The sequence below is a fragment of the Achroia grisella genome, unplaced genomic scaffold (assembly GCF_030625045.1).
Source record: "Achroia grisella isolate CSIRO2021 unplaced genomic scaffold, CSIRO_AGI_Agris_v1 utg1360, whole genome shotgun sequence".
In the NCBI taxonomy this organism is placed as follows: domain Eukaryota; kingdom Metazoa; phylum Arthropoda; class Insecta; order Lepidoptera; family Pyralidae; genus Achroia; species Achroia grisella.
In genome coordinates, this window is record NW_026712626.1 from 1,363,250 (window position 1) to 1,391,113 (window position 27,864).

General features: G+C 33.5%; 5 protein-coding genes across 8 annotated transcripts in view; 3 read left to right on the top strand and 2 right to left on the bottom strand.

Moving 5' to 3' along the window:
* The first annotated feature begins 657 nt into the window (after positions 1-657).
* On the top strand, positions 658-2,488 carry LOC131855348 (cytochrome c oxidase subunit 7C, mitochondrial-like). Its single transcript, XM_059206601.1, has 3 exons — positions 658-853; positions 1,152-1,279; positions 2,385-2,488. Exons 1-2 carry the CDS (start codon positions 758-760, stop codon positions 1,266-1,268), a joined length of 213 nt encoding a protein of 70 aa, XP_059062584.1. The 5' UTR covers positions 658-757; the 3' UTR covers positions 1,269-1,279; positions 2,385-2,488.
* A 2,829-nt stretch (positions 2,489-5,317) lies between these two features.
* LOC131855323 (actin-related protein 6) lies at positions 5,318-7,343 on the top strand. Its single transcript, XM_059206578.1, has 2 exons — positions 5,318-6,216; positions 6,603-7,343. Exons 1-2 carry the CDS (start codon positions 5,532-5,534, stop codon positions 7,100-7,102), a joined length of 1,185 nt encoding a protein of 394 aa, XP_059062561.1. The 5' UTR covers positions 5,318-5,531; the 3' UTR covers positions 7,103-7,343.
* Positions 7,344-10,519: 3,176 nt separating this feature from the next.
* On the bottom strand, positions 10,520-19,039 carry LOC131855270 (T-complex protein 1 subunit epsilon). The gene is made up of 10 exons (XM_059206516.1): positions 18,831-19,039; positions 17,806-18,040; positions 16,613-16,845; positions 15,997-16,155; positions 14,824-14,970; positions 14,140-14,347; positions 13,332-13,486; positions 12,802-12,956; positions 12,146-12,237; positions 10,520-11,425 (listed from the first exon to the last, which is right to left on the bottom strand). Exons 1-10 carry the CDS (start codon positions 18,936-18,938, stop codon positions 11,289-11,291), a joined length of 1,629 nt encoding a protein of 542 aa, XP_059062499.1. The 5' UTR covers positions 18,939-19,039; the 3' UTR covers positions 10,520-11,288.
* Positions 19,040-20,053: 1,014 nt separating this feature from the next.
* LOC131855277 (nascent polypeptide-associated complex subunit alpha) lies at positions 20,054-25,395 on the bottom strand. 2 transcript variants are annotated; one of them, XM_059206524.1, is made up of 6 exons: positions 25,332-25,395; positions 23,601-23,766; positions 22,533-22,654; positions 21,678-21,896; positions 20,620-20,781; positions 20,054-20,233 (listed from the first exon to the last, which is right to left on the bottom strand). In XM_059206524.1, the coding sequence occupies exons 2-6, from the start codon at positions 23,716-23,718 to the stop codon at positions 20,219-20,221; spliced, it is 636 nt and encodes a 211-aa protein (XP_059062507.1). In that variant the 5' UTR covers positions 23,719-23,766; positions 25,332-25,395; the 3' UTR covers positions 20,054-20,218. The 2 variants fall into 2 exon arrangements, with proteins under 2 accessions (XP_059062507.1, XP_059062508.1); XM_059206525.1 differs by lacking the exon at positions 25,332-25,395 and adding an exon at positions 25,166-25,304.
* Positions 25,396-25,796: 401 nt separating this feature from the next.
* Positions 25,797-27,864, top strand: part of LOC131855283 (acyl-CoA-binding domain-containing protein 5) — a 31,830-nt gene continuing 29,762 nt past the window's right edge. For all 3 annotated transcript variants that reach the window (XM_059206533.1, XM_059206534.1, XM_059206535.1), the window contains exon 1: positions 25,797-26,203. In XM_059206533.1, coding sequence (XP_059062516.1) covers positions 26,143-26,203 — 61 coding nt within the window. In that variant the 5' untranslated portion in view covers positions 25,797-26,142. The remainder of the gene's footprint in view (positions 26,204-27,864) is intronic.

A 27,864-nucleotide genomic window follows, 5' to 3' on the forward strand; every position in this document is an offset into this window, starting at 1 on the left:
TCATCCCTAAAACTACGTCATAAGATAATGGGATTAATGATAATGAAGGGGATTGAGTCTAAAAAGTGTGACAATATGTGACAAGGGTGTGGAAGGAGTCCTAAATGTCGTGACATCGCATCTCAATATCCTAAACATCTGATTGTGTACTAAAAATTAAAAATTGACCGAAACCGAAATAGTTCTTTATGGAATAAATGAAAAATGGGACGGAGTCGAAAAATTTGATAGATGAAACAAGAGGGCGTTGTCGCTTATTATGACTCTTTATGTATGTATGCCATATGCTCAAAGACTCAAATTATAAATAACCATAGTTATTTTGCCACTTATAAGTAAAGTATTTACAGATTAAAAAAGAGGTACATATAAAAGTGGCATTTATGTTAAGAACTGCAGCCGTAAATTAGTTATCATTCATTCTTCTTTCATTTAGTAATATTCCTTTTATTTTTATGTTTTACAGGTGACTGGGATGCGGTTACTTCATTACATTAAGTATACAATTATAAACTCATGTAGATAATTTACTTTTTCTCTGCGAATAAATTATTTAAAAAATATGATTCATTGCATTTTATTACAAATTCACTTATAAAGTCGCGTTCGAAGATATTCCATGGAAAGCTACCATTTAAATTAATTTTACGAACGCATTGGTAGTTTTCGAACCAAGAAATTAAAAAAAATATCAGTCGAGGATTTCTAAGAAATCATATATTGATAATTTCTGATTTGTAATTTATCAATTTTCAAAATGATCGCCCCATTAGCTCGGATTTCCAATAAATTAGGCAGGAATGCAATGACAAATTTCGTGAGATGTCATTCTCATGGCGGAGTACCCGGAGAGGTGAGTTCCATTTTCAAATTATAAGTACGCATTATGTAATCTCATTTGTTTGAGAATATAATAATTATCTAATTAATAATGAATACACCGTCTATTTTAAAGTCGTTGGTACCCATGTATAATGTTTACTTTCATGTCTTTTATATTCTCATTAATTAAATATTTTCTTAAAAAGATAGGAGTATTTTTTATGCACGTGCATAAAAATTGTATTTACTTTTTTTTATACATATATAATTGCAAGGGAGTAGGTAACATTATTATACTGTCGTAATAAATTTACTGCCATAATTTACAGAATCTCCCATTCGACATCGCCAATAGATACAAGCTGACTGCACTCTTTACTGTATACATTGGATCTGGACTTGCTGCGCCCTACCTGATTTGCCGCCATCAACTTCTTAAAAAGTAAAATTTAAATCTGTAAGTCTATATTTTATTTTTATTAGTTTATAATCAAAGAACATTTACATCCATCTACAGACAAAATATTTTGTACTTTATTATTCACAGACAAACAAAATCTTACATATTATGTTCCATGAAAATACAATTCACATTTTTCTAAAATATTTTTCAAGTTGTTTCCCTGTTTTAAAAGAAAAATAGATAATGTTTAATTTGTTATAATTTTGACTCCTTTTCATACAAATGGAAAAGATTAAATAAAAACCTACTTTAATTATAATTTTTTTTTATGTGCTATAATCTTCATTTGAAATAAAAAGACAAAAACTAATTTATATGTTTTTGGAGGTTTTATGAATAAGGTGTGACTTTATACTTACATTTTCCTGTTCGGAGAGTAGTATGTTTATAATTGTATTGTAATTTACAATGTTAAAAACACACAATATGAATATGCTCAGTATAACCGTGGCAGATTGCCGTCTTCAGTGCCGTGATCACACAGACAATATTGTTGTATTAGTTTGTAAATATTATATTATATGTATGTTAGTCTATAAGATATTTATAATATGGGCCTAGTTGCCTGAAATAAATGAATAAATAAAAATAAATAACTCTGCACTATCTCACTATAACATTTTGCCCTCTATGTAGAAGGCAATGTTAGTAATGGAAATCAATACAATAGGGCACTTTGCTAATAATACAGTGTCTATTAATGGTAAAATACCCTATCAGATTAACCATCACATGATCCTCCTCAAAACTATCTACCTGGGCTCTCCTGGGAACCATCATAGTTAATTACTAAGGAATTTTCCACAATGTGCTAACTGTCTATTCTTTATACATGTCTTATAATCCCTTACTGGTTACACAGGTACCATATCCATCATTATTATATTTAAAAGATAGTGATTAGATGAGGGTGATCTTAAAATTTATGTTATGTTATACCATTATCAATAGTTTTTTAAGTATATGTGTTATAAAAAAATATAAATATAGATGATATACATAAACATTTTTGTGATATATTACTCACCCGCAACATGATACAAGATTGTAATGCAAAATTGGTATAAAATTATTAATTGTTATATTTTCTTGTTCACAGGTAGAATGTTTAATTTATCTTCATGGAGAAGTTATCAACTTTATTAAGTTAAGTTAGTGATGTGCATAAGTTGGAAATAAATGATGATATAAATAAATAAGAAATTATTAGTATTTTATTAAACTAACTTGTAAAACCTGTTGCATACTACCTTACACCTATCCTTTTACTCCCATTTTTGTAGGAACTTTTTAAATCCTTAATTAAGGGTTAGAATTGTCTATGCTATAATAGATGGATAGTTGTGTATAATTTATAAATAAAATAGAACTAAGATTCCTTAGCAATTAGTGTAGAACATCATAAATAAATTCAACCAATTTTAATGTTTTGTTCCTAATGTAGAGTCATATCAGTTATCAATATAAAATAAACAAAAAATACTGCAACAGCTTAGACTACGAATTTTACAAAAATATTACTATATAAAAAAACAATATGTAATGCCTAAGACAAACAAAATAGTATAGATTTGTTTGTTGAATGCCACTCCGTATTTTAAACTGTTAATATTTACTCGGCCTTTCAGTTTTCTAAATTTGTTTTTGGCGAATACACTTTAAGATTTAAATTTTCACATGTTAGCCCCGTTCATATCATAAAAATATTCAAACATCTAAATTTAAAAAATACAGAAGACCTTTGGGGCATGTCTGTAAAAGTAGTTAGTTCTTTCATAGATATTGTTGCTCCATATCTAGCTACTATTTTTAATAAATGTATTGATAATGGGACTTTTCCACAATTAATGAAATTTAGCAAATTAATCCCACTATTTAAATCAGGAGATAAATTTGAGCCAGGGAACTATAGACCTATATCTATTTTGCCAGTTCTAAGTAAGGTGTTTGAAAAGATAATGTTAAATCAAATGTTACAACACTTCAGGGATAACCGACTGCTTCACAGTCAACAATATGGTTTCACCGCCGGCAAGTCTACCACTGACGCAGGTGTAGCGCTGATAACACATATTTTCCAATCATGGGAGAAGTCACAGGATGCACTCGGAGTTTTTTGTGACCTATCAAAGGCATTTGATTGCGTGGATCATAAAACACTTTTGTACAAGCTCGAACATTATGGTATAAAAGATAATGATCTAAAATTAATGAGAACTTATTTAGAGGATAGGGTCCAAACTGTAGATATTGACGGTATAAAATCTAAGGGAGCTAATATTGGGATGGGCGTTCCACAAGGGTCAATCTTAGGCCCCTTTCTCTTTTTAATTTACATAAATGACCTTCCCTTTATGGTAGAGAAAATTGCAGATATAGTGCTGTTTGCGGATGATACTTCGTTAGTGTTTAAAATTGGACGTCAAACTAATCAATTAGACGATGTAAATTGTGCTATGTCTGCTATATTAAATTGGTTTACATGTAATAACCTATTATTAAATTCCAGCAAAACAAAGTGTATAAAATTTACACTTCCTAATGTAAGACCAATAAATACACAGTTATTGCTTAATGACGAAATAGTAAATTTTGTTAATGATACAGTTTTTTTAGGTATAACAGTGGACTCGAAATTACAATGGGGGCCCCATATTTCAAAATTGGCCAATAGACTCAGTTCAGCTGCATATGCAATTAGAAGAATTAGGCAATCGGCAACAACAGACGTGGCGACGGCTAAACTTGTATACTTTAGTTATTTCCATAGCATTATGTCATATGGTATACTACTGTGGGGTAAAGCAGCCGATATAAATACTATATTTATTTTACAAAAGAGAGCCATACGTTCTATTTATGGTATGGGTTCAAGAGAGTCATTACGTCAGTGTTTTAAAGACTCAAATATCCTCACTGTTACTTCACAATACATTTATGAGAATATCATGTATACGCGGAAGAATTTAGACAGTTTTAGAAAACTTAAAGACTGTACAAATAGAAACTTACGCAATAAAAATAAGCTAATTTTACCTAAATGCCGCCTGCACAAAGTCAGTAATTCATTCTATGGTAATTGCGTAAGATTTTATAATAAACTGCCAGAATCTGCACTAAATCTGACAGAGAGGCAATTCAAATCTTATATTAAACAATTTTTATGTAAGAAAGCCTATTACAGGATAGACGAATTCATAGAAGACAACATATCAAGTAAATAATTAGTTTATTAGCATACAACGTTATAATTTGTTTATCTCATTGCTTTCTTGATTCAATTATTTTAGAAATATGAAAGCGTAGCGGGTTTTGTATTAATTGCCGCATGCATTCTTATGTGAAATGTGAATACTATAAACATCAGATGGCAATTGTGAGTAGCTATGACGTGGTCTGGTGTTTTGAGTAGTCATGCTCACTAAAATGTCCAGACTTGTGGCGGCGTGGTGGGCCGGGTCATTGGGCTCCCTAAAATATGGTCGAGCGCAGTGATGGCTGGCTCATCCGTCATACTCGTGAACGGGTGCTGCTTGTAGGGACTGGTCTGCTCTAATCACTATGACTGATTTCCTCTTATTAATTGTTTAACCAGTTGGTTATGTATTCAATATTTTTTTCTTTTTGAGTATTTAATTGAATTAGTGCTAATCGGTGGTTTGTATTCACACACTTAAACTTAAATTGTAAGTAAGAATAAATTATTTAAAAGAGCAACACACAAGTTTCTTGCTTGTTCTTCTTGTGATGAGACAGCATTCCGAATGAGCGGTAGATTAAAAAAAAAAAAAATGTTATGACTATTCAAAAGTGCTTCAATGTAAGTTTATTTGAATAAATGATTTTCTATTCTATTCTATTCTATTCTATTCTATGCCAAGCCACAATAATAAAAATATAGATTGACACATGACTGACTGAGACTCGACTGAACTGAAAAGTAGACTAGGCTGTACGGTCTAAGGATCTTTGCCTGTTCCATCACTGAAAAGGAGATGGACGAATATGGGAAAAAAAAAAATCGACTGAACTGAAAAGTTCAACAAAATATTTTTGTCTACTTTCTAAAATTCTCCCATATTTTTTGAATATTCAATATATTTAAATGGGTTTTATTGAGTACGTGTTTTCTTATACACGTTCACCATTGTGACACAACATTCGCAAAGTCATTTGAAATATCGAGCATATTATCGAGTTATAACTTTCGTAATATATATGAAGCCGGTAACCTCAAACATTAAAGATGAGTGAATCTTCCTGCTACATCCTCGACAATGGAGCTTATACCGCCAAAGTGGGTCTTTCTACATCAGACCCGAAAATAGTACCGAACTGCATTATGAAAGCTAAATCAGAAAGACGCCGGCCGTTCGTTGGCTCCCAAATAGACGAATGCCGTGATGCATCCGGTCTTTTCTACATACTACCTTTTCAGAAAGGTTTCCTAATTAATTGGGACACGCAAAAAACCGTCTGGGACTATATATTCAGTAAGGAATGTTGTCCAGTCAATTTTAATGAGACCCCTTTGATAATTACTGAACCTTTATACAATTTTGCGTCTATTCAAGAGGCAATGACGGAAATATTCTTCGAAGAGTACGAATGTCAGACTTTATTGCGAATTAATGCTACAGATTTAGCCGAGTATCATTATAGGAAGAAGCAGAAGAATCAGTGTACAGTTGTAGTAGATTCAGGTTACAGCTACACATATATTGTTCCATACATTAAGGGTAAGAAGTATAGAGAAGGAATAAGAAGAATAGATGTTGGCGGGAAAGTGATGACAAATCATTTAAAGGAGATACTGTCTTACAGACAGTTGAATGTTATGGATGAAACATATGTAATTAACCAAGTTAAGGAGGACTCATGTTTTGTTTCACAGAATTTTATGGGTGATATGGAAGTTGCTAAGAAGAAGGGTAATAATGAAGCCATTTTATTGTTATTTCTATGTTGAAAAATTCTTTGTTTAAAATTCTTGCCAACAATATAAATTTATACACAAATGCTAATGAAATGCACAGATAGAGTCTTTTGGTATAGTTAACCTATGATTTTACTTGATTTTATATCGGTTCTGTTCTTTATTCAGACATTCAGGCATCATTCTGAATTTTGGCGATAATCTCAAAAAGTACTGAATGGATTTTCATGCGGTTTTCATTGATGAAGAGTGATTTTGACAAAAGTTTAGGTGTATAATATATATATATATATAATTCCTCATAAGGTTTTGTGTAAATGAATTCTGAATCTGGGCCTGATCTAATATAATCACATAAAATATTAAACCTAATTGTTCCAGGATCAGTAAATACAATTGTCAAAGATTACGTCTTACCTGACTACACAACAATCCGTCGTGGTTACCTCCGTGATATTGTTAAACCTGATGAAGACTTAGAACAGCAGACTTTACGTTTAAGCAATGAAAGATTCTCAATACCCGAACTGCTGTTCCATCCATCAGACGTTGGTATCCCACAGATGGGCATTCCTGAAGCTATTATACATTGTATAGACGCATGTCCGGAAGAAAATAAGGAGAACCTTCTAGAAAACATTCTTCTCTATGGCGGGAATGCATTGTTTCCTGGTTTCCGAGAAAGGGTCTACAATGAGGTGCGTTCTTTGGCATTAGACCATTTTGATGTGAATGTTACACTTGCAGACAATCCTATAACCTACCCTTGGGAAGGTGGTAAATTAATATTCCGAGATCCTGAGTTCTATTCCTTCTGTATGACGAAAGAAGAATACGAAGAAGAAGGCAAGACATTAGCATTTGAACGATTTGATATATAACGACGAAAACGAGCGAGAAGGTCTTCAGAGTAAATACTTTTGGAGACCCTCGCTCGTTAAATGCAGATGGTGTGATTTTTGGACGTTGGAACTGAGTTCGGAGTGGTAATTTTGAAATTGGGAATTTATTAGGCCTCTCATATACAGTTGGTTAGTCCTCAGGTTGCATGGTTGCCTAACAATTTCGGTAAAGAGAGGAAGGGACAGCATCCTTCCTATCACTATGACTCATGAGCGTGGTTGTGCCATGCCCTTGTGTTTTGGATGAGTAATAACTCGACAGTACCCATCCATTTCTCTCTATATCTCACCTTTGGCTGGCGGTATTCTTGATGATGTGATGGCAGGTGCGGTGGTGAGAGTAAACACACAGTAGGGTGTAACTTGTATATTAACTGTTACATCTTGAATTACTCTAGCTTAGACTAATTACATAAACTACTGTGTGTATCGTTAGATAAAACGTACACTGGCACAATCTTGTATTTTTTTTTTTTTTTGGGTTGATAATGGAATGGTGCACCCGCCTGCGCTAACGGTTTACGCTGGCGGGGCACCAGTGGAGGATGATAAGATGAGCGTGGGGTCAGGTCAGTTAGCCCATCGTGCAAATTCATCAGGAATTTAACACGATGGTTTCCAGGGGGAACCGCGTGGAGGTCGACCTGACATGGTACATTGCTAGCAATGAGGTTATCAATCCACATTACTAACAATCCCCTTCCCCCCGACATAACAATCTTGTATTGAACGTGTTGATTTCCACGTACTATATCACAATGATGTTTCAACTCGATGCAATAAATGGACGCATTTCTTTGAGGACGGGGCAAGCAATCAATTTCGAAAATCGGATTTCATCGAAACCTTAGTAGCTTTCGTGCAACATGACAACTGACTATATGAGTAGCCTTTACAGATTGACTGAGCAGTGAGACATTTGGAGACAGAATTGTCGGAACATTATGGACTATATGTAATAATAGACTATAACTATATAATAAATAACCTTATAATTTGATATTAGGGGTTGTGATAATACAAGTCTGCCCATAGTTATTTATTGATAGTCTAAGTTCTAAAAGCAAGCACGATAGATCTTCGTAGGTCACAGTGCTACATGTTTAAAAATCTAGAAATAGCCCAAACTTCTTAAACAAATAGTATAAGAACCTATAGTACCTACAATGTAGATATTACTGTTCTGTATAAGTATTAAGCTTCCTTTATTTGTAGTTTAATTATTTTTTTAATAAACTCTACAAGAAATTGACTGGCATAAAATAAAAAAAAATGTATTCCATTTTCAATAAATCAATACGTCAAATATCAAATGAAATTGAGATATGTCGAAATCGTATAATTTTAACAGAAGTTAGCTATAAACAAAGATGTTACTATCTCGTACTACAGCGCTTTTTCTTTCCCGCGGTATAACAACAACGAAGGAGAGAAGTTTAGTGAAGTTTAAAAAAATCCAAGCAGATTTCCAATGTGAAGATGGTAGACCTGTTTGGTTGAAAGGCGGGTTTTGTGATAGAATTCTGTATAGCATTACAGTTATTGGTTGCTATATCGGGGTTTATATGGTATTCGCTAATATGTATGACTTGGCTAAACCACCGTCGTGGAAGACTCGTGTTTGCTAATGTTGTAGAAATTGCGCCTAATATATAATTTTATGCAACTCGATACTTTTAAATTGTTAAAGTGGAACTTGAGAGAGTAAAATATATCAACAATATTTTGGCATATTATTTTACGGTAAGATAACTGGTTTTTGTTGTGGTGAACGTTCAGTATATACTAGCTGTGCCCGCGGTTTCACGGGCGGAAATTTATACTCTCAATTTTAGACTCAATTTACCTAATATATTTTAAATCATAGCCTACGTGTTATTTGGATGTATAATAGTAAAGTTTAGATCAACAGCACCACCATCATGTGATGTTTATACCCCTCATGTGTTGCCATTCCTGGGGATATCATTGTGAGGGAAGTTACCTCCAAACTTCTCAATTTAACAGAGTAATTATGTGGTGTAAAAGTAAATAACGTAGAATAATAGATAAACAAAAATATATTTCTGATTTACATAATATAAAAACACGTTTAATACAATAATATATATATATATAGATTACACGGATACATTAATACGAAGCCAGACAAGGTGACAGTACTCCCTTTTCAAATATTAAAACATTCTGCATCTACTACACTAGTCATCGATTGCAAACCTCGTTCTAACAGTCATGTCTCCATACTTACATTTCATTGCCATATATTGACCTTTAAATCGGAAGACAGCTTAAAAATCAAGTTGAAGAAAGCAGTGTATGTTCTGTAGAAATACAGTCTACATCCGTAAAATCTTACCTGCTTTATTTTATATTTTTTTCAAACGGTTCTAATACTGTTGGGCGCAGCTGGTCTTTACAGCTTCACCGAAGTGGCATTCAAGATGAAATGAGTGAAAAAATCCGAGGAATAATAGAATAGAAATAATCTTTATTCAAATTCCAATAAACTTAATATAAGCTCTTTTGAATAGTCACATTTTTTTTATTCTACCGCTCAATCGTAATGCAGTCTCATCATAAAAAGAATGGGCAAGAAACTTGTGTTACTCTTTTAAATGTTGTTTTGATTGGATTTACATTAACAAGGATTAGGCATGCGACGATCAACATAGAAACCGCTACGCACTTAATCTCTGTTCAATCAGATATCATTGTCTAATTGTAAGATAAGAATGAATTATGACATAGATATTTTCTACAAAAACATTATCATTTATACTGGCTGAAGGGCAACTGAGAGGGCACCGCTGGGGGGTTCGAACCTCAGCTCAGGCCATCGAAGGTTCTAATTTCGATCGCCGTTCAAATTGGAGCCCGTCCAATCCATAGAACCTCTACTTCTTGTTACGTCACTGAGTTATAATTCATCACAACAAGTTAACATATTCACAAAAACGTTAGGATTCAATAAAACAACCCAATAAATTAGCTCATTAATTTATTAGTGCAATAAGGCATACATCACGTACACAACTGTACCACTTGCTCAAATGCAACATAATAATGCCCTGCCGATTTTTAACAATAAGTAAGAATCAAATTACAATTATAGTTTTAGAGAAACGTATGGTTAAGACAAAAATTAATACTTTCTGTGCAAATCTTCATTCATATTGGACAATTTCATAATAATAATAATATAATCCAGGCCAATTCACACAGCGGGACCAACACAGAGATTAGATGAATCCCATACTAAGCACGGCTTGTACTATGGGTGTTAAACAAGTAATAGAAATACTTAAAATTTCTACATACATATTCTAACTGTTAGTGTTTTTAGTATAGTAGTAGTGTTTTTATACAATAATATATATAAACGTACAATTTGTTTGAACAATGCTCATATAAAACCACTGTGTTCCATTCTGTATGAATTGGACAGAATTAAAAAATGCAGTGTTATATAATAATGATTAACGAAATTCTAAATATGAGGATCTGTTTATTCGACGCCATTTTGTTTTTGCTTATACCAACAAAATGGCTGATTATGAGAATATATCCAGATACAGACTAAATCTTATGGTAGTGACTTATAATAGACACATCCCAGTCTCTTAATTAAAACAAAATATTCGTAAAGTAAATTATATTCCTTTAATTCTAGAAAGATCAAATGATTCATTCATTCGAAAATTGTCTCTAAACTGTATGAATTTAGAGATTATAATTCAGTATCTACAGAATATGTATAGTGTAACTTTATTCAAGGAAATATAACTAATAAATCTGCTTTGAAAAACTGAATAAACATACCTAACTAGGTTTAGTAGTTGAATGTCTCATTAATAAATTACATTCACTTTGTTCTCAAAGTAGAAGTTTTCTTTAGAGAAACCATTTTCTTATATATGAAACAAGACTATATTTACTACACATTTACAGTGAAAAATAGAATTTAATATTATTTTAAAACTGCGTTTACTAATTATTAACACGTTATTAATATAGATTTATTATGTACCGTATGCTTACGATACATTTTACTAAACACAATCCTAGGTAAAACACTTTTGACGATTTTCTATTTCCCAATATAAATGTATAGTTAATACGTTTATAGCTATAATTATATATATAACTACCCATAGATTCAGTTCTAGTCGATGGAGTCGGCCGGCGAGCGTACATCATCGATTTTGAGTATCATCTTGACGAGTTGCGTCGCTAGCGCTATCTGTTGTTTCTTGGAGTGTAGCGACTCGATTACGTTTGTTGCTTTCATATCGTTTGAGCCTGCAAATGAAATTTAAGAATTAAAGAATTTACTCAAACCAAAAACAAATTTTTAACAGTTACATTTTAAACGTAAAGAATTACATTTGTTTATAAAAACTGTGTTGCAGTTATTTGAGGCCATCTCCAGAGCAATGTAAATAATTTAAATAAATACAAATGACAATAAATGACAATTACTACTTATGAATATTTCGAGAAAGACAATGTATATAAAATAAAAGAGCATGTCTATGTGTATGTGTAATTAAAATCTTTTGTATTGAGGTATACTTTCTATAAGTACATATGTGTATGGTACCTCAGTCTCAGCTATTTTAGCAAGCAAGTAGCTTGCTTTGTAAGCTGTTTAGAGGTCAGGGGTCGTCCATTAATCACGTGATTAATTAAGCTAAAAAGCTTTTATTTATCGAGAATATATAAAAAAATATTATTCACCAAATTTTACATTTCATACAAATGTAGCATTAAAATCACAAATAAGGGAAAATAGCAATCATGGAACGTACGGTGCGTACGGTCCTTACTAATATTATAAATGTGAAAGTTGGCATATTTGTTACACTTTCACGCAAAAACTACTGAACCGATAATCATAAAATTTTGTACACGTTCTTGGAGGTATGAAAATGAACGTAGGATAGTTTTCATTAAAAAAAAAAAACAAATATTTTTGATTCAATGCCGCGGGTTAAAGCTAGTATGTAATAAAAAGATTACCTTTGCCCATACAATCGATACCCAGGTAAGGATTGTTCTCAGCAACTTGTCGCGCCTTCACCTCCGACAGCGTGTCAATTGGCGACAGACCACTGCCGAATACATTTTATATTTTTCAAATTCAAATTCAAAATATCTTTATTCATGTAGGTCTATTACAGACTCTATATCTTAATAATATTATAAACGCGAAGTTTCTATGAGTATGGATGTTCCTCTTTGGCGCAAATACTACTAAACGGACTTTGATGACACTTTACAGTAACATAGCTTATGCATCAGAATAACACAGGCTATTTTTTACTGAAATATAACACAGATGAAACCGCAGGCACAGTTAGTATATAATAAACACATTACTGAATACAGTAATAACTAGGTTTTGTTACGGGCGTGTGTATACACCAGGTCACATGTTTTTTTAAAGTATGATATTGGAATGATGCGCCCGCCTACGCTAATGGTTTACGCTGGCGGGGCACCAGTGGAGGATGATAAGATGAGCATGAGGTCAGGTCAGTTAGTCCATCGTGACAAATTCACCAAGAGTTTATCAAAATTTTTTTGTTTTGCTAGTTTACATATATACGTTATGTACTTGTACACGACAAGAGGGTCGCTGTTAAATTATGACAAGTGAAGGTTCTATCACTTACCTGTTCTCGGCTAGAGCCAGTGGTACAGATTCGAGAGCGTCAGCAAATCCTCTGAACGAATACTGTTCGAGGGATGACAGTTTGTCGGCCGCTTGGGCCACGGACAACGAGCATGAGATCTCGGCGGCGCCTCCGCCGTACACCACACGGGAATCCTGCGTTTAAATAACCAATTAGTATTATTTAGAACAAATTAAATCGTGGTGCTCGCATTACATCAGCAGCCTCCGATGATACATATACATAGTATGTATGATAGAAATGTAAAGCGGAAGTATAAGGCGGAAGTTGCCTTCAGCCGCTCCATAAGTCCTTCCGTGTGTTTGGAGTGCCATCTGCATCACCTCCTATCATCTCTGCTGGCTGTAAAAGCCAGCTGCGGCCAACACTATTAGAGTAGTCCGAAATTATAATGGCGCATTATTATTTCGGACTACTGTAATAGTGTTAGTAAGTATGCAGATGTATTGCGCGACGGATATGCAATGCTACAACTATAAAGAAAAAATGGTTGAGAGTCGCTAGCTAACCTGCACGAGACTGCGTACGATGCAGAGCGCGTCGTGCACGGAGCGCTTGGCCTCGTCGACGATCATGCGGTTCCCGCCACGCATCAGCAGCGTCACCGCGCGGGAGTTGCAGCACTCCTCGATCACCAGCATCTCCTCCTTACTGGTACCGAACGCTGCACACACCATCGTTATCAACATTAAAATATCTCCAGTAGCTTTCCTACTATTGGGAAGTCTTAGAATGCAGTGGTACTTTATTTTTATTTCTCACTCCACATGAATTCCGTTACTGTATAGAAAGAAAGCATTCTTCATAGCATATATATACCCTATTTGTAATAATATGTGTTACAAATCAGTTAAATGATTACTCAAATTGACATATTGAAGCAAATTATGTATACAGATTAGACTACCCTAGTAGTAGGGTAGGAGTATCAATGGGAGTGATAATGTTAAATAGTGAGGATAAAGAAATCAATTTATGTGAATTTTTCGATATTGAGGCCGCTTTTGATCCACATCCTCCAGGGAGGAGGAGTCTCAACACTCCCATTGACTCCCAAAAGCCTTTTCTTTTCAACCTTATCAGTTCACTTTAATTCGGTTCGGACGCGCAAAACGGAATGAATTCTACTGTAATTCCTATTTTAAATATATATTTGAAGTTTAATTAATTTAGTTTCTTTACATACGGGTAAAAGCCTTGGCAATTTCTCCATGATCTTCCTTTGTAGCTACACTCTTAATTTTCCCCTGATATTTCTTTCATGTCATAGTTCTGTTACTGATTGCAAATAAAAATTGAACACAAAAAAACACTCACTCAGTTCCCTGACCAGTCCACAAGAGCCCAGCTTGTCTGTGGTGAGTTCCTCGAACCTGGGCACTATTCTTCCACCAGTGGCAATGGCGATCAGCTCCATCTCAGGACCTCCCACCCAGCGGACGGCGGGCAGGTCTTCTGCTAGCAGGAGATGGTTGGCCTCGTCGTCGAAGCCCCATTGGCAGATGGCCAGAGTAGCACCAGCATCCTAGTGCCGAAGAGTTTTAATGTAAGTATTTTAGTCATTTCCTACACTGGTGCCCCGCCAGCGTAAACCGTTAGCGCAGGCGGGTGCACCATTCCATTATCATCCATAAAAAAAATTATAGCTCTCGGGGAAGGGGAGTGTTACTAACAGAATACTAGTACGACGGCCTCGGTGATCTAGCGGTTTAATACACCGCTTTACTTCCGATGTTCGCGGGTACGATTTTAGAGCAAGGTGTAAACATTTGTATTCATCAATCTGAATGTTGTCGATCGATATTACCTATATATTTACAAAACAAATGTACTGAACTATTTCTATCAGTTGTCTAGTACCCATAATACAAGCTAAGCTAAGCTTGTGCTATGGGTATTAGACAACTTGATTACACAGTATCGAACCTGGGACCATCAGAACTAAAGCTATGTGCTACACCACAGTCTGTCAAAATTACTACAAGCAGTATAAAATATTACCTTAACCCTCCGGACCATCTCGAGGAACTTCTCGTGTTCGTACTGCCTCAGTTCGCGGTATTCATCCGCGGAGCCCACCTGCAACTTATGCTTGGTCTTCGGCTTGGGCGGCTCGAACGGACAAGTCAGGATGGCCAATTTTACATCCTGGGAAACCAAATAATTAATATTGGGATAGCTCACTGTACCGTGGGAAACTGATATACCTAAAGACGTATGTCGTATGTATGCAGTTCTATGGCTATTCTAGTTACAGTGACCATAGATACCATAGAATTTTTCCAGTTATTTAAAAAGCAAACGAGCATACGTGGCAATAGTTGTTCATGCCCAGTATTACAGCTGGCAACGGCAGTGAAATAGGGTAATATAAATTAAATTACTTACCAAAATTATAGATGTATTAGTGGTAGCGTATATGACACAATGTAGCAAAACAATATAATAAAAAATATATGTCAAAAATCGTATATAAAAAATATATGGTTTAAAAATAGAAATATCTATAAAAAGAGGTCTGTCGCCAACACCCAGGATTTTCATTATATACTTATGTATGTTAAAGATGTTTGCTAGTTATTTTCTTCTTAATTGAATTTCTATACTGAACTGGACGGTAGCGAAAAAAATATAATACAATAAACGGCTAAAATGCACTGCATGATCAAATTATTTTTTATTTTGATTTGTTTTTTGAAACTATTAAACAAATTATAATGAAATTTACTATGGTACTCATCTGCAAGCACATTCTTTGAAATAAAGCTTTTAAATTTGGTTATACTTTATTTGGGTATTGTGCCTGCACTTGTAATATTTCTGTCAATACTCAGGACCCTTCCATTTGTTTCGGTCCTCACATAACATAGATTTATGTTCACCTAACTTAGATGTAAAGTCAGTCCATATTATGACTCTACGTTAAATGTACGCGCTACTAATAAACAATGTACCACACTATCAAATAATCTTATTAATGTAGTACAATTATTACAACTGTGTACTCACTACCTACATACTATGATAAACAATAAATTATGTAGTCATAAGGAAATAAAGTAGCCACAACTCAGATGAGTTGATAACAATTCCATCACATTATCAAACTCTAAAAAAATCAGTTTAAGGAACTTCTCATATTTTAAAGTATGTTAATAGACAAAGTGTATGTACCTTGAGAACTTTGGGCATCTGCGGGTGGCTCATGGTCTTGTCTATGACGACCCCACGTACCAGCATGGAGTCCTCCATCCGGCCACCCACCTTACCCTCAACCTTGATCAGCTCGAAGTTCACGTCGCGCTTCTCCAGATCAGCTACGGACAGCACCGCCTGTGGATAAATTATGTGTTTTAATCATGACTAATTGTACCTGGAACTTGTTTACACAAGTGTGTGTGTGTGTGTATACTCTAGTGACCTGGCCTGGCTTCGTATGGGTACCATAAAAGTATAAAAATGGCTATCAGTGGTAGATAAAAAACAAATTGTTATGACTATTCAAAAGTGCTTAAATTAAGTTTATTTGAATAAATGATTTTCTATTCTATTCTATTCTATTCAGGAGGCTAAACTCTTCCATAGCCTAGATAAGTGTTATAATTCTAGAAATAGTAATAATCTTTCTTTAAATAAACTTAATATAAGCAATTTTGATAAGTCATATTTTTTTATTCTACCACTCATTCTGACTCATCACAAGAAGAATGAGCAAGAAACTTGTGTGTTGTTCCTTTAAATAAATAAATTGTGTAATAGCATATACTGGTAGACAGACAATTTCACTTACATCAACAGCAATCTCCGCCATCAGCCTATGGCATTTGACCACCACCTTGCTGCCCAGGGTGGTCATGGCCACTTTAATCAGGTTCTCCCTCGTGTTCTTGTTCACGGGGAACGCTTCGCTGATGCTGTCCAGATGCTGTAGAGCGGTCACAGCAGCCATTTCGAAACCGTCAGCAATGCGGATGGGATGGATACCTTTATCCAGAAGAATGGACGCTTGCTCCAGAAGTGCACCTGATTGAGTGTAATTTTTGAAATATATTATTAATTTCAAAATCTCAGGACAGTTCACACAGCGCCCTCTAGACCCAAGTTAAGCTAACAAGCTTGTGTTATGGGTACTAGATATTTTTTCGTAAGTACATATATTTTATGCTTAGAAAACACCCAGACTGATACAAACAACCATACTCATGGATACGAATATTTGTGCCGTACGCGGAATCGAAACCCGCAACCATCGGAAGTAAAGCCGCGTGCTAAACCACTAGTTAGTGCTAGACCACGACGCCGTTATATACCTACACATACTGTTCAAAGGGATCATCCAAAAACGGATAACATTTAAAATGGTACAATGAAATAAAACCAATAATATTTGCAGTAAACTGAACACCTCAGACACAGCCAAGGTAGATATCATTATATATCAAACCAACATGTGAGTATTTTTTAAGTCATCACTGATGTTCAGTTTCCTTTTAGATCAGAAATTTTATACTTAGATTAACTTTTACATATTTACTACAATATAATAATAATTATATCCCTGGTCAATTGACACAGCACCATCTAGTCATAAGCTAAGCAGAGCTTGTGATATGGGCACTACACAACTAATATAAATACTTATATAAATTATTTATGTACCAAATAAACTATTTTCTTTCTTTCTTTCATTTATAGGAATCAAACCATTGAAACCATTGAAAATAAGAAGCAGACTAAATTGAATGGTGGTGGTTGGTGAAAGAAATTACAATTTATTTATATTTTAATGTGTTTATCTTTTAAACACTAATGTCAATTAGTAGTATTTATTATTTTTTCAATATAAAATTCCATTATTTATACATATAATTAGTAAAAATAACGGGACCTTACAATTTAAATTGTATCATACATCCATTAAAAAACCTTCAAGAAACTAAAATATGGATAACAAATAACTTATTATAATCAGCCAATACTCACCAGCTAAGACAACTACACCAGTGGTCCCATCTCCGATCTCATCATCCTGGCTCTGAGCCAACTGCACCATCAGTTTCCCAATCTGATGCTCCACATCCATCAACTTGAGGATTGTTGCTCCATCGTTGGTGACGGTCACTTCACCGTCAGACGAGACCATCATCTTGTCAAGGCCCCTCGGGCCAAGGGATGTACGTAGGATGCCAGCTATCTGACGAGCAGCTTGGATGTGAGACTGTAAAGTTGTTAGATTGTTATAAGTAGTGTAAGTATCAATGGTAAACAAAAGAAATATTAATACTGGAAGTTTGTCCAAAAATTCTTCTATAATTTGGGTTTTGAAGAGTAGCACTAAAAAAGTCTGCATTAGCAGTCTTCATATATACATATAATTATTTATTTTAGTATATTCTATACTTTTCGAAACATTAAAAGAAGTTTTTTTTAATCAAGCAGTATAATGTATGCAATTTTTAATTTGCAGAACTTCTTTCGGGTTTTATCTATAGGCACATAATAATATAAACATTATTTACTAAGTAGGTATGTTATTTGGAAAGTATTTTAATGCATAAAAAATACGATCTTTTGTTTTTCAAATATCTATATACTACTCGCAACAAAATATTGGCATTCTAGACCAGTTATAACCTAACATAATATAAGTTTGGGGACAGTAGGTACTTGACAAGAGCAATATCATAATTATATGATGTCATGTGACTCAGACAAACACCTGTAAACATTATTGCTAATTTTTGCATATATACGACATGAAACTTTCCAAATTTGGTGTTATACGAGTTTTTAAACAATTAAATAAGCCGTAGAAACAAACTTTAATTGATAAAATTGTATTTTAATATAATTTTAATTGAATTTTCTCGAACGATTTTATCTACAGGTTATAATTATATCAACTTAAATTTTTATAAATGTATATATTTTATTATCGCACATTAACTATTATGTATGAAAATAAGATTTATGATATTGTAAAGTAATAAATAAGTAATAGTTCTTACCTTCAGTGCATCAATACCGGTAAGCCTTTTCTGTCTATCCTGGTCTCTTAAAATTATAAATGGACGCCCATATTCATCGAAGGCTACTGTTCCTGGGAACATAGCCATTTTTAAGACAAATATCACCGGTTATACTCAGGATGGAAAGAGATTTATAAAATATATAAATTCAGTAAAGAACAAAACAATGAAATGATAGAGAATTAGGAATTTGATGGATGGATTGAATTTGATTGACATATAATAGGTATATTCTGTCATTCATTTATTTTGACATATGTATGTCACTTATTTTTAACATTAGGGCTGTATGAGCAGAGTTCCTTTGCCTTTCCTTTAAATAATTTAAAGCATAACAAAAAAATACTCTTTCCTCTTTATTGCCATGTTTCTTTTTTTCTGCTTTAATGGATGATAAATTCTTTATGAATTTGCTAAGATAGGCTAACTGACCCGTATACTCATTTTGTAATCCTCTATTGGTGCAAGGGAGAGAAGTGCCGTCAGCACAAGAGAATGCATCATTCCTTTATGATCATTTTCTTATAGTGGCCCATAAAGTAAATGCATGCAATATCTACATAGTATTATTATAAATTTACTGGAAAACATTGTATAAATTATAGTGTAAGCATATTTTATTTGATGAAGTAATAAAACAAAATTGACTATTTTACTTCAACATATTATTCAGACGGTGTTGAGCACGAAATTATGTCAATTCCGTTATGTAAATTAGTAGTTTACGATGGAATTTTAATACGACCTTTTGACTTCGGCAACGGAGTTTCGGTGGTGCGCTTTCTTAATGAGTAAAAACGCTCCACATCTCACTCGTCGTTTCTCTAGCGTGTTTTCTTTTTACCAGTGGTGGCAATAAAACACAGTCCATTTAATGGTCAACGGTTACCAAAGCCTAAAACCCCAGGGTGTCACTTGTTCAGTGCACTGTTTATAGGACTAGCTGTGCCTGTGGTTTCACCTGCGTGAAATTTATAGCAATTCTATATTCTCACATATAATCTATGTTATTGTAAATGCTTTCATTAGCTTTTTGGTGAAAGAGTAACAAAGGTCCATCCATCCAACCGTCCACATAAACTACCGCGTTTATAATATTAGTAATTATGTACATAGGGAGTTTCTGTAGTATATTGCGCTCGTAAAAAAGTTCAAAAGGATAGTGAATAAGGTGTATAATATAGTAAAATAAGACACAGAGAGACAATTAAATGTTATTGTAATGAAGTAAATAATGCTATATACACTCCGTATGTTGCCAATCAATCACACATCCTGAGGCCAACTTTGGATCGGTAGGCGCGCAGGCATAGCCGCGGCATGAAACACGTACTTAAAGCTAGTAATGTGAATATTGTGACTACTGTTTACATTGTCAGCTCCTGTAACAGATAACACGTTCAACAATTAATACATAGACAGATATGTAAAATATTAAAAAAAATAACTGACTACTCAAAAGTGCTTTTGAAGTTTATTTGAATAAATGATTTGTATTGTAATATTATTATATGATTATGTAATAAAATATTTGTAACATATATTTTTTAGTAATAAATCTTTTTATTTGTAACTGATGTTTCATATGTAACAAGTAGTCAGATTAATCCTTAATAAAGCTAATGAAGTAATGAATGAAGTAGTTTTTTGGTGACCTGTATAAGTATATAATATAACCATATAAGTATATTAAAAAAATTAACTCTCTACAATAATTCCACAGATACCAAAAATTACTTTGTGGGTTGTAAAAATTGTTATTACTCACCATAATGGCGTTGACAATGTCTGACTGGTTGTTCCTGAGGGCACGCACGGCCTTGGCTCGTGAGACGTTCGCTTGAGACATCACTATCTCCACATCCTTTTCATCCACGCCAGATTCGTCTACACCTTCTTCATCTTCTTCCTCTGCTATCGGCGCTACCGTCTATAAGAAGAATAATAAATTCAATTCAATACCACTTTCTCAAGTAGCTGGAATAGCAAACAAGTTAATAATAATAAGACTGGATAATTCACAGTGCCATTTAGTTCCAAGCTAAGCAAAGCTTGAGCTATGGGTACTAGACAATTGATAGAAATACTTAAATTTATATAAATCACTCTGACCAATGTATGACTTCATTATTGAAGTAGTATATTGTTTAACATGCTTTTTTACATAATTTCTATAATGAAATTGTATCAACAACTTATTTATTATATTTAATTCTGAACTTCAACTAATTATTGCAATGTAATTGTATATAGTTACAACAATGCAATCACGGTACCCCTAAGGGGTATCACATGTCTTATGTTCTTATTATTAACTAGCTGCCCGCGGCTTCGTCCGCGTGGAGTTTATTAACTTTATTTTTCTAAAATAAAAGTAGCCTAAGTTACTCCTTATTACATCAGCTACCTGCCAATAAAAGTCCCGTCAAAATAGGTCCAGCCATTTCAGAGATTAGCCGGAACAAACAAACCGACAGAACAGACAGACAGACAAAAATTGTACAAAGTGGTATTTTGGTGTATGTAGGGTACATACACCAAAATACCACACAATTTATATTCATATTTATGTAGTAAAAACCGTTATTTCAATACTACAGACACTCCAATTTTATATGTATAGATATCATATATCATGTACCATGTGAAAAACAAATAAATAAAGTTTTTGCATTGGGCAAGCAATCCAAGCTACTACCATCGGAAGTAAAGTGTGTTTCAAACACCTATACCATCAAGGTTGATAAAAATGTTTAAATTTACTTTAATTTCGGATGGCCCCCAATTGCTATAGATAATCTGTGGAAAAATATACTATACACTCACCGTGCCCGTAGCTGTGGAGTCGTTTCCGGCCGCAGCACTCTCTGGTGCCTTGAACCTCTCAGCTGCCGCCATGGTGGCCTGTTGCGACAGGTCCTCAATCTTGGCCTCGCCAAACACAATGTATGTGTCAGAATGTGGATTTTTATACACATCTGGTGAGTTGATCACAAACAGTATGTTCTTTGACTTCCTGATGGTGACCCTGTTGACGCCTTGTACCTGTAATGCAATTAAAAGTGATTTTTTGTTTATCAGAACTCCAATTTCTTCAGCAATGTGTCATTGTTTGTCATGTTGACTTTGGTCAGGTGTTTCAGAAGAATCGTTATGAGTCATTCAATGAATTTTGTATTTTTAAGATTAAATTTAGTTTATTGTGCAAATAAATGTATATATTGAAATATTAAATTGTGAAATAATAGGCTTTGTGACATCGAATCTGCTTGCAGAATTAGAATGCCTCAATGGTTATGTCTTTGTCACATACCTTATTTTTATTTATTTATTTATTCTTTATTGCACCACAAGAATATTCCAAACATAAACAGATATTAAGTTATAAGGCAAGAAAGGTTAATTAAACTTGGACATGGATGCGTAGATAACCATCTCTACGGGGTGATTATGTTGTTTTTTACATCTATAGTAAAATATGTGTCATAGGAGGGTATAGAGATCTAACATATGGACTGTTATCCTTATTTTTATTATGTATGATAGTTTCCAAGTTTTCTATGCTAGTAATGGTGTCATTATTTGAATTGAGAATCATTTTATGGTGTAAACCAGATTCGAACTGACAACCTATTCCTTCTAAGTCGATGCTGTAAAACATTATGTCACAAGATTACTAACGGGTTTTAATCCAAGTTTGCTCATGATCTTGCGGGCTTTCTTCTCGCCTCGCGATTGTTTCGCCTTTGATACGATATCAATGCCAGCGATTGGGTTGGAGATGCCCCCGGTGCCTGGTGCACCTGGAATAATTAACCATAATTACACATATAATAATAACATCTCAATTCACTCAGCGCCATCTAGTCCCATGCTAAGCAGAGCTTGTGTTATGGGTACTAGACAACTGATAGAAATACATGGATTTTTTTTTTTGTAAATAAATACCAATTATACATAGAAAACACCCAGACCGATATAAACAATCATACCCATTAATCCAAATGTTTGTACCGAGCAAGGAATCGAACCCACGACCATCGGATAGTAAAGCAGTGTGCTAAACCACTAGACCACCGAGGCTCGATATACATTTTATCTATGAAGTATTACTATTTTTCTTATCACCAAATATACTTTTATATAATAAAAATGAGATTTATTTTTGACTAGCTGTGCCGGCGACTTCGTGCGCGCGTTAAATAGTAATAGTGACTTTGTAGAAATAAAGAAAAAATATTTAATGATTTATCACAAAAAAGCCAAAGATAAAAGTTTCTACATACTTCTAGTTTTCTTCTTCAACATGACGAAACCACAGAAAGAAATGCTACTTTTTTGCATTAAAAAGTAGCCTATGTCCTTTCTGAGGGTCTACATTATCAGTGTACCTAATTTCATTTAAAATGGTTCAGTACTTTTGAGATAAACCGACAAGTTTCTTTTCCATTTATAATATTAGTAAGAATTGCAAGCATTTTTCACATCACCACTCATGCAATTGCTGATATATACTTTATTACAAGGAGAATAAGATTTATTTTAGATAGTTTTTGTACATTGACATGCATCCCTTTTATTGTATATAAGGAGTACTTATATTTGGCCCTCTTCAGGTGGAATACATCATCACTTGTATCTAGAAGCTTTATCATAAAAGAACTATATTCCAAAAAAATATCAATAAATCTGATTACAGGGCTGATGGAAGACGGAAAGAGAAAAAATTTTTTGTAAGCAACTCCATACCAGCATCCTCCAATTCTGGAATGGTGTCATCTGAGTCGCTGTCAGATGATGCAGTTTCTTCCTTGCGCTTCTCTGTCATGGAGGCAGTAGCCTTGTCCAGCTCTGTCAGTTCTGGCATCTTTGTGTCTGCTGTGTCAGTTATCTTGAGATTGGAAGATTATATAATCTGTAAAAAAAAAAACCTATTAGGAAATAGTTATTTTTTGTAAATATTCTAGTGTTGCAAGTTTTTTTTATGAGATGATAATGGAATGATGCACCCGCCTGCACTAATGGTTTAAGTTAAAATGATGAATGAGTGTGAAGTCAGGTCAATTTACCACAATGGTTTCTAAGGAGAGGATAGGAGGATAAGGGGGTTCTGCCTGACACACTTGGTACATTTCTATCAATGGGGACAATTCCCTTCCCCCCTGTTAACCATACTTTTTTTTAATAGTATAATAATGATATGGTTGTTGCTGTTGATGTTGCTTAAGAGGGCAGCAGTGGAGGATGAAAATATAAGTATGAGGTCAGGTCAGTTAGCCGATCATAGCGAATTTACCAAGAATTTAACATTGAATAAAGATTATTTATTTCTATGATGTTCATAAAACACTAAAATGTTCTACGAATTATTTCTATCTCTTTTTATATGGGTGGTTCCTAATATGTAAAATAATTAGTGAATATACCGAGCTAAAAGGTAATTATTATGAAACTGAGAAACATTCCACAAGACACACTGTGCAGAAATATGACAATATATTTTGACAAAAGTAAAAAAGAAAATTAATGTGTGTTTATTTACTTTTATCAATTTTACTATTTAGCAGTTTGCAGAAAATTCACAGAAAATCTTAAAAATATAATGCTGTACAACATTTGTTTAAAAGAGCAACACACTTTTCTTGCTCATTCTTCTTGTGATGAAATATCACAATTCAAAAGTTTAAATAAAGATTATTTATATTTCTCAATATATATATTATATAGATACATAGTATCTACATAATCAATTTGCTTCTTTGGTACTTGTTCAGTTTCATGAATACTAACACTAGCTTATAGGTTGGGTACATTTTAGGGTTAACTTAATGTATATGCACAAATATATACATATAGACAAATTTTACAGCACATAATTCTATAAACTTAAATTTTAAACCAACAAAGATCCTAATTTTCATTAAAGGCACTTTTTTATACTGTAGTGTTTTAAAAATTTGGTTTGTTACTTCACTGACATGGAATTTGAGATGAACAATTCATGCACTTATCGCTATCGTGATATTTAATTAATGGATCATTTTATATTCTAAAAGTACTTATAAAAAGTACGGATTTTGTAGTTTATGTACATGTGAGGAATAGTCTCATCCACTACTATAATAGGGCTCGGCTCAAATTCTACAAAGTCGGAAAGGGTCGATATTAGTTAAAAAAAAATCTCGCTATTCACAAATCAAAATTGAACACATAAAATTCAATGATTATCGCTGTATGTACAGAACATATCTCCCCATCTATTTATATATTAATAGTACACATGAATAATGGCAAAGGTAGAATAAAAATCGCACTTTGTTAAAAAAATATATGCCGCTAAAACAGGCGCGGTTTTAGTTTCACCGAATACTAATTATGTAAATAATGGAATAACAAATCTTGAAATCACTTTAACACACTACACAATTAATATCTTTCACTTATATATTAAGATTTGGGGAATTATGTTGGATTTATTACCTTCTTTTAATTCGAAAGAAATTATATCGAATTCTATTTGACAATGACAATCAGGAGTTGCCAGTATGTAAATATAAATTGCTAAATAACCGAAATCTCGCAAATATGCTAAATAAAATTGAGAATGAGAAAGAAAGGATGATATTTTATTTTATTTATTATTTTATTAACTCTGTATTGCGCCAGAAGTAAAAACAAAAATTAGAATAATAAGGTACAAGAGACCGTCATATCGCATAAGGATTCTCTTACATTTTCGGAAAAACAAACATTTTCCAACCACGTTATAATTATTATACGAGTAGACTGTTACACATATTTTTATTTTAATGTTATTTGTTACATTATGTTGCTATAACCGTAAAACTACAGTCGATGTCAGAATTCGGATGACAGTGTCAGTGTTAGAATTGTCAAAACTAGTATCGAATAATCAGAAAATGTCAGGAATTCTCATTCGCCCCGCTCATTGGTACAAGTCAGTCAGTATCAATCAGTATTGTTTTTCTTGCATATTAATTTGTTTGTCGCTCTTCTCATATCTCTTAAATGTATTTAGTCGTCTCGTCGTAGTTAACTTTGGTGTTTGTCTCTTCATTATATTTGTCGTGTATTTATAATTTTATTACTAGATATCGTCGCTAAACTGCGTACATTTCTAAAATATTTACGACTGTTCAATAAAGGTGTCATTAATTCTTATGGGAATCTAATGTGTGTGATGTGAATTTATAGTTACCAGGTTCAAAGTGCATGTTTTATTATTAAAAAATAGTGTCCGTGTTTTATTGAAGTTTATTATTGTGCCAAAATGTCTTTAGAAGAGAAATTTAACGCAGCAGTTAATGTTATAAGGAGTTTGCCGAAAAGCGGTGAGTCTATTTCTATCATTATTCTGTCCAACAAACTGTTACTATCCCCTTCTAAACATTATGCGGGTTCAAGTGATTGTAAACTTGTCTATTACGTAAATTATATCGTTTTAATGACCCTAGATGTGTTCATAGAATCGATTAATATGTGTGGTAAACAGAATTGCTAATAAAATTTATCATAGATCCAGCCTTGCGTCACTAGGAACGAAATGTGTATGTGAAATTGGTTTTAGCTATGTATTTTGGCAAGCAACTGCTCGTATATATTAATTTTGAAGGTGTTATCTGGAGTCTTTTGGAGGAGGCCTATGTCTTAGGACAAGCTGATGATTGTCAGCATGAAGGCTATAAATAAATAAATAAATAATTCTTTTTTTAAAATACATACAAAGGAGAGGCCTTTGATGTATTAGACTGTATTTTTTCGTATACAGCCTCTCTTCTCTTGTCTCTCTTTCTTCTCTTTAATTACTATAATAATAATAAAAGTCTTTATTTACTGTTCAAAACATTACGCTACAAATTTACAGCAGTAACTGCGGTCTAGATTTTTTTTTTTCCACATCTGTATGTTAACAGTCTGTCATGTGACATAGGCCTATGTATTCCTCCAATTACCTTTTTACCTCCAATTGCCTCCAAGTATTTCCATAGGGTTCGGTCGCTTGCACTCTGAGTCCAAACTTTCCCTGCTACCTTCCTGATGTCATCTTCCAATCTTTTGGTCTGTTTGCCTCTGCTTCTTTTGTGTCCTCTTTAATTACTACTGTTACCCATATCTTAATTTCTTTCTAGATAATATCTTAATATATTTCTTCTGTATCCATTGTATCCTCTTTGTAAATAGGTGGAGATTACAAATCTGTTTTCGAATAATTCAATTCACCTTCTACCAATGGTTTTTCAAAACCGATGCAGTATAGGAAGAGTTTATTCCTTCATAAAGGGCAGGCAACACAGTTGTCAGAGAAATGGATGGCAGTAAGCAATGAATATCAGGAGAGCCGAAGCTTGTTTGTTTACAATAAGTATGTCAAATTACATTACAAGCCATCCAGTAAAAAAAGCTTATTTCTTCAAAGACTGGCAACACACTACCCAGTCTTGCTGGTGCTCATAAGCGGCAGCATAACAATCACTTATCATCAGGTCATGCATTAGCTTGCATTAGCTTAAAAAAATGTGTACAATTGAATAACAAAGCTATTGGCTTGTATTATATGTATAATTATAAGTCCAGTTTTGTTGGAGTAGATACAAATTTCCATTATTGTCTATAATTACAGTGTAATAATACTGTTATAAATGTGGTGTCACATGTCCTAGAACAATTAAACTCAATATTGATTGATAATTGTTACATCTATAATTAAATGTAAATGAAGAAGGATAAAATCAATTCTACTATTTGGCTGTTTGTATACACAAAATCCTAAATATGTAATGCTGAACAACATTTATTGAATATATTTATTGCTTTAAGTTTGTGGATATGCATGGATGGATGTTTGATACTCTTTCATACAAATATTGCTTAATGGATTTGAATGAAATTTGACAGTACACATCAACTTTATACATCAGAATAACATATAGGCTATAAATTTCATATGGGTTTCATACACGAAACCTACTTACACATGTATCTTTTCAAGCAT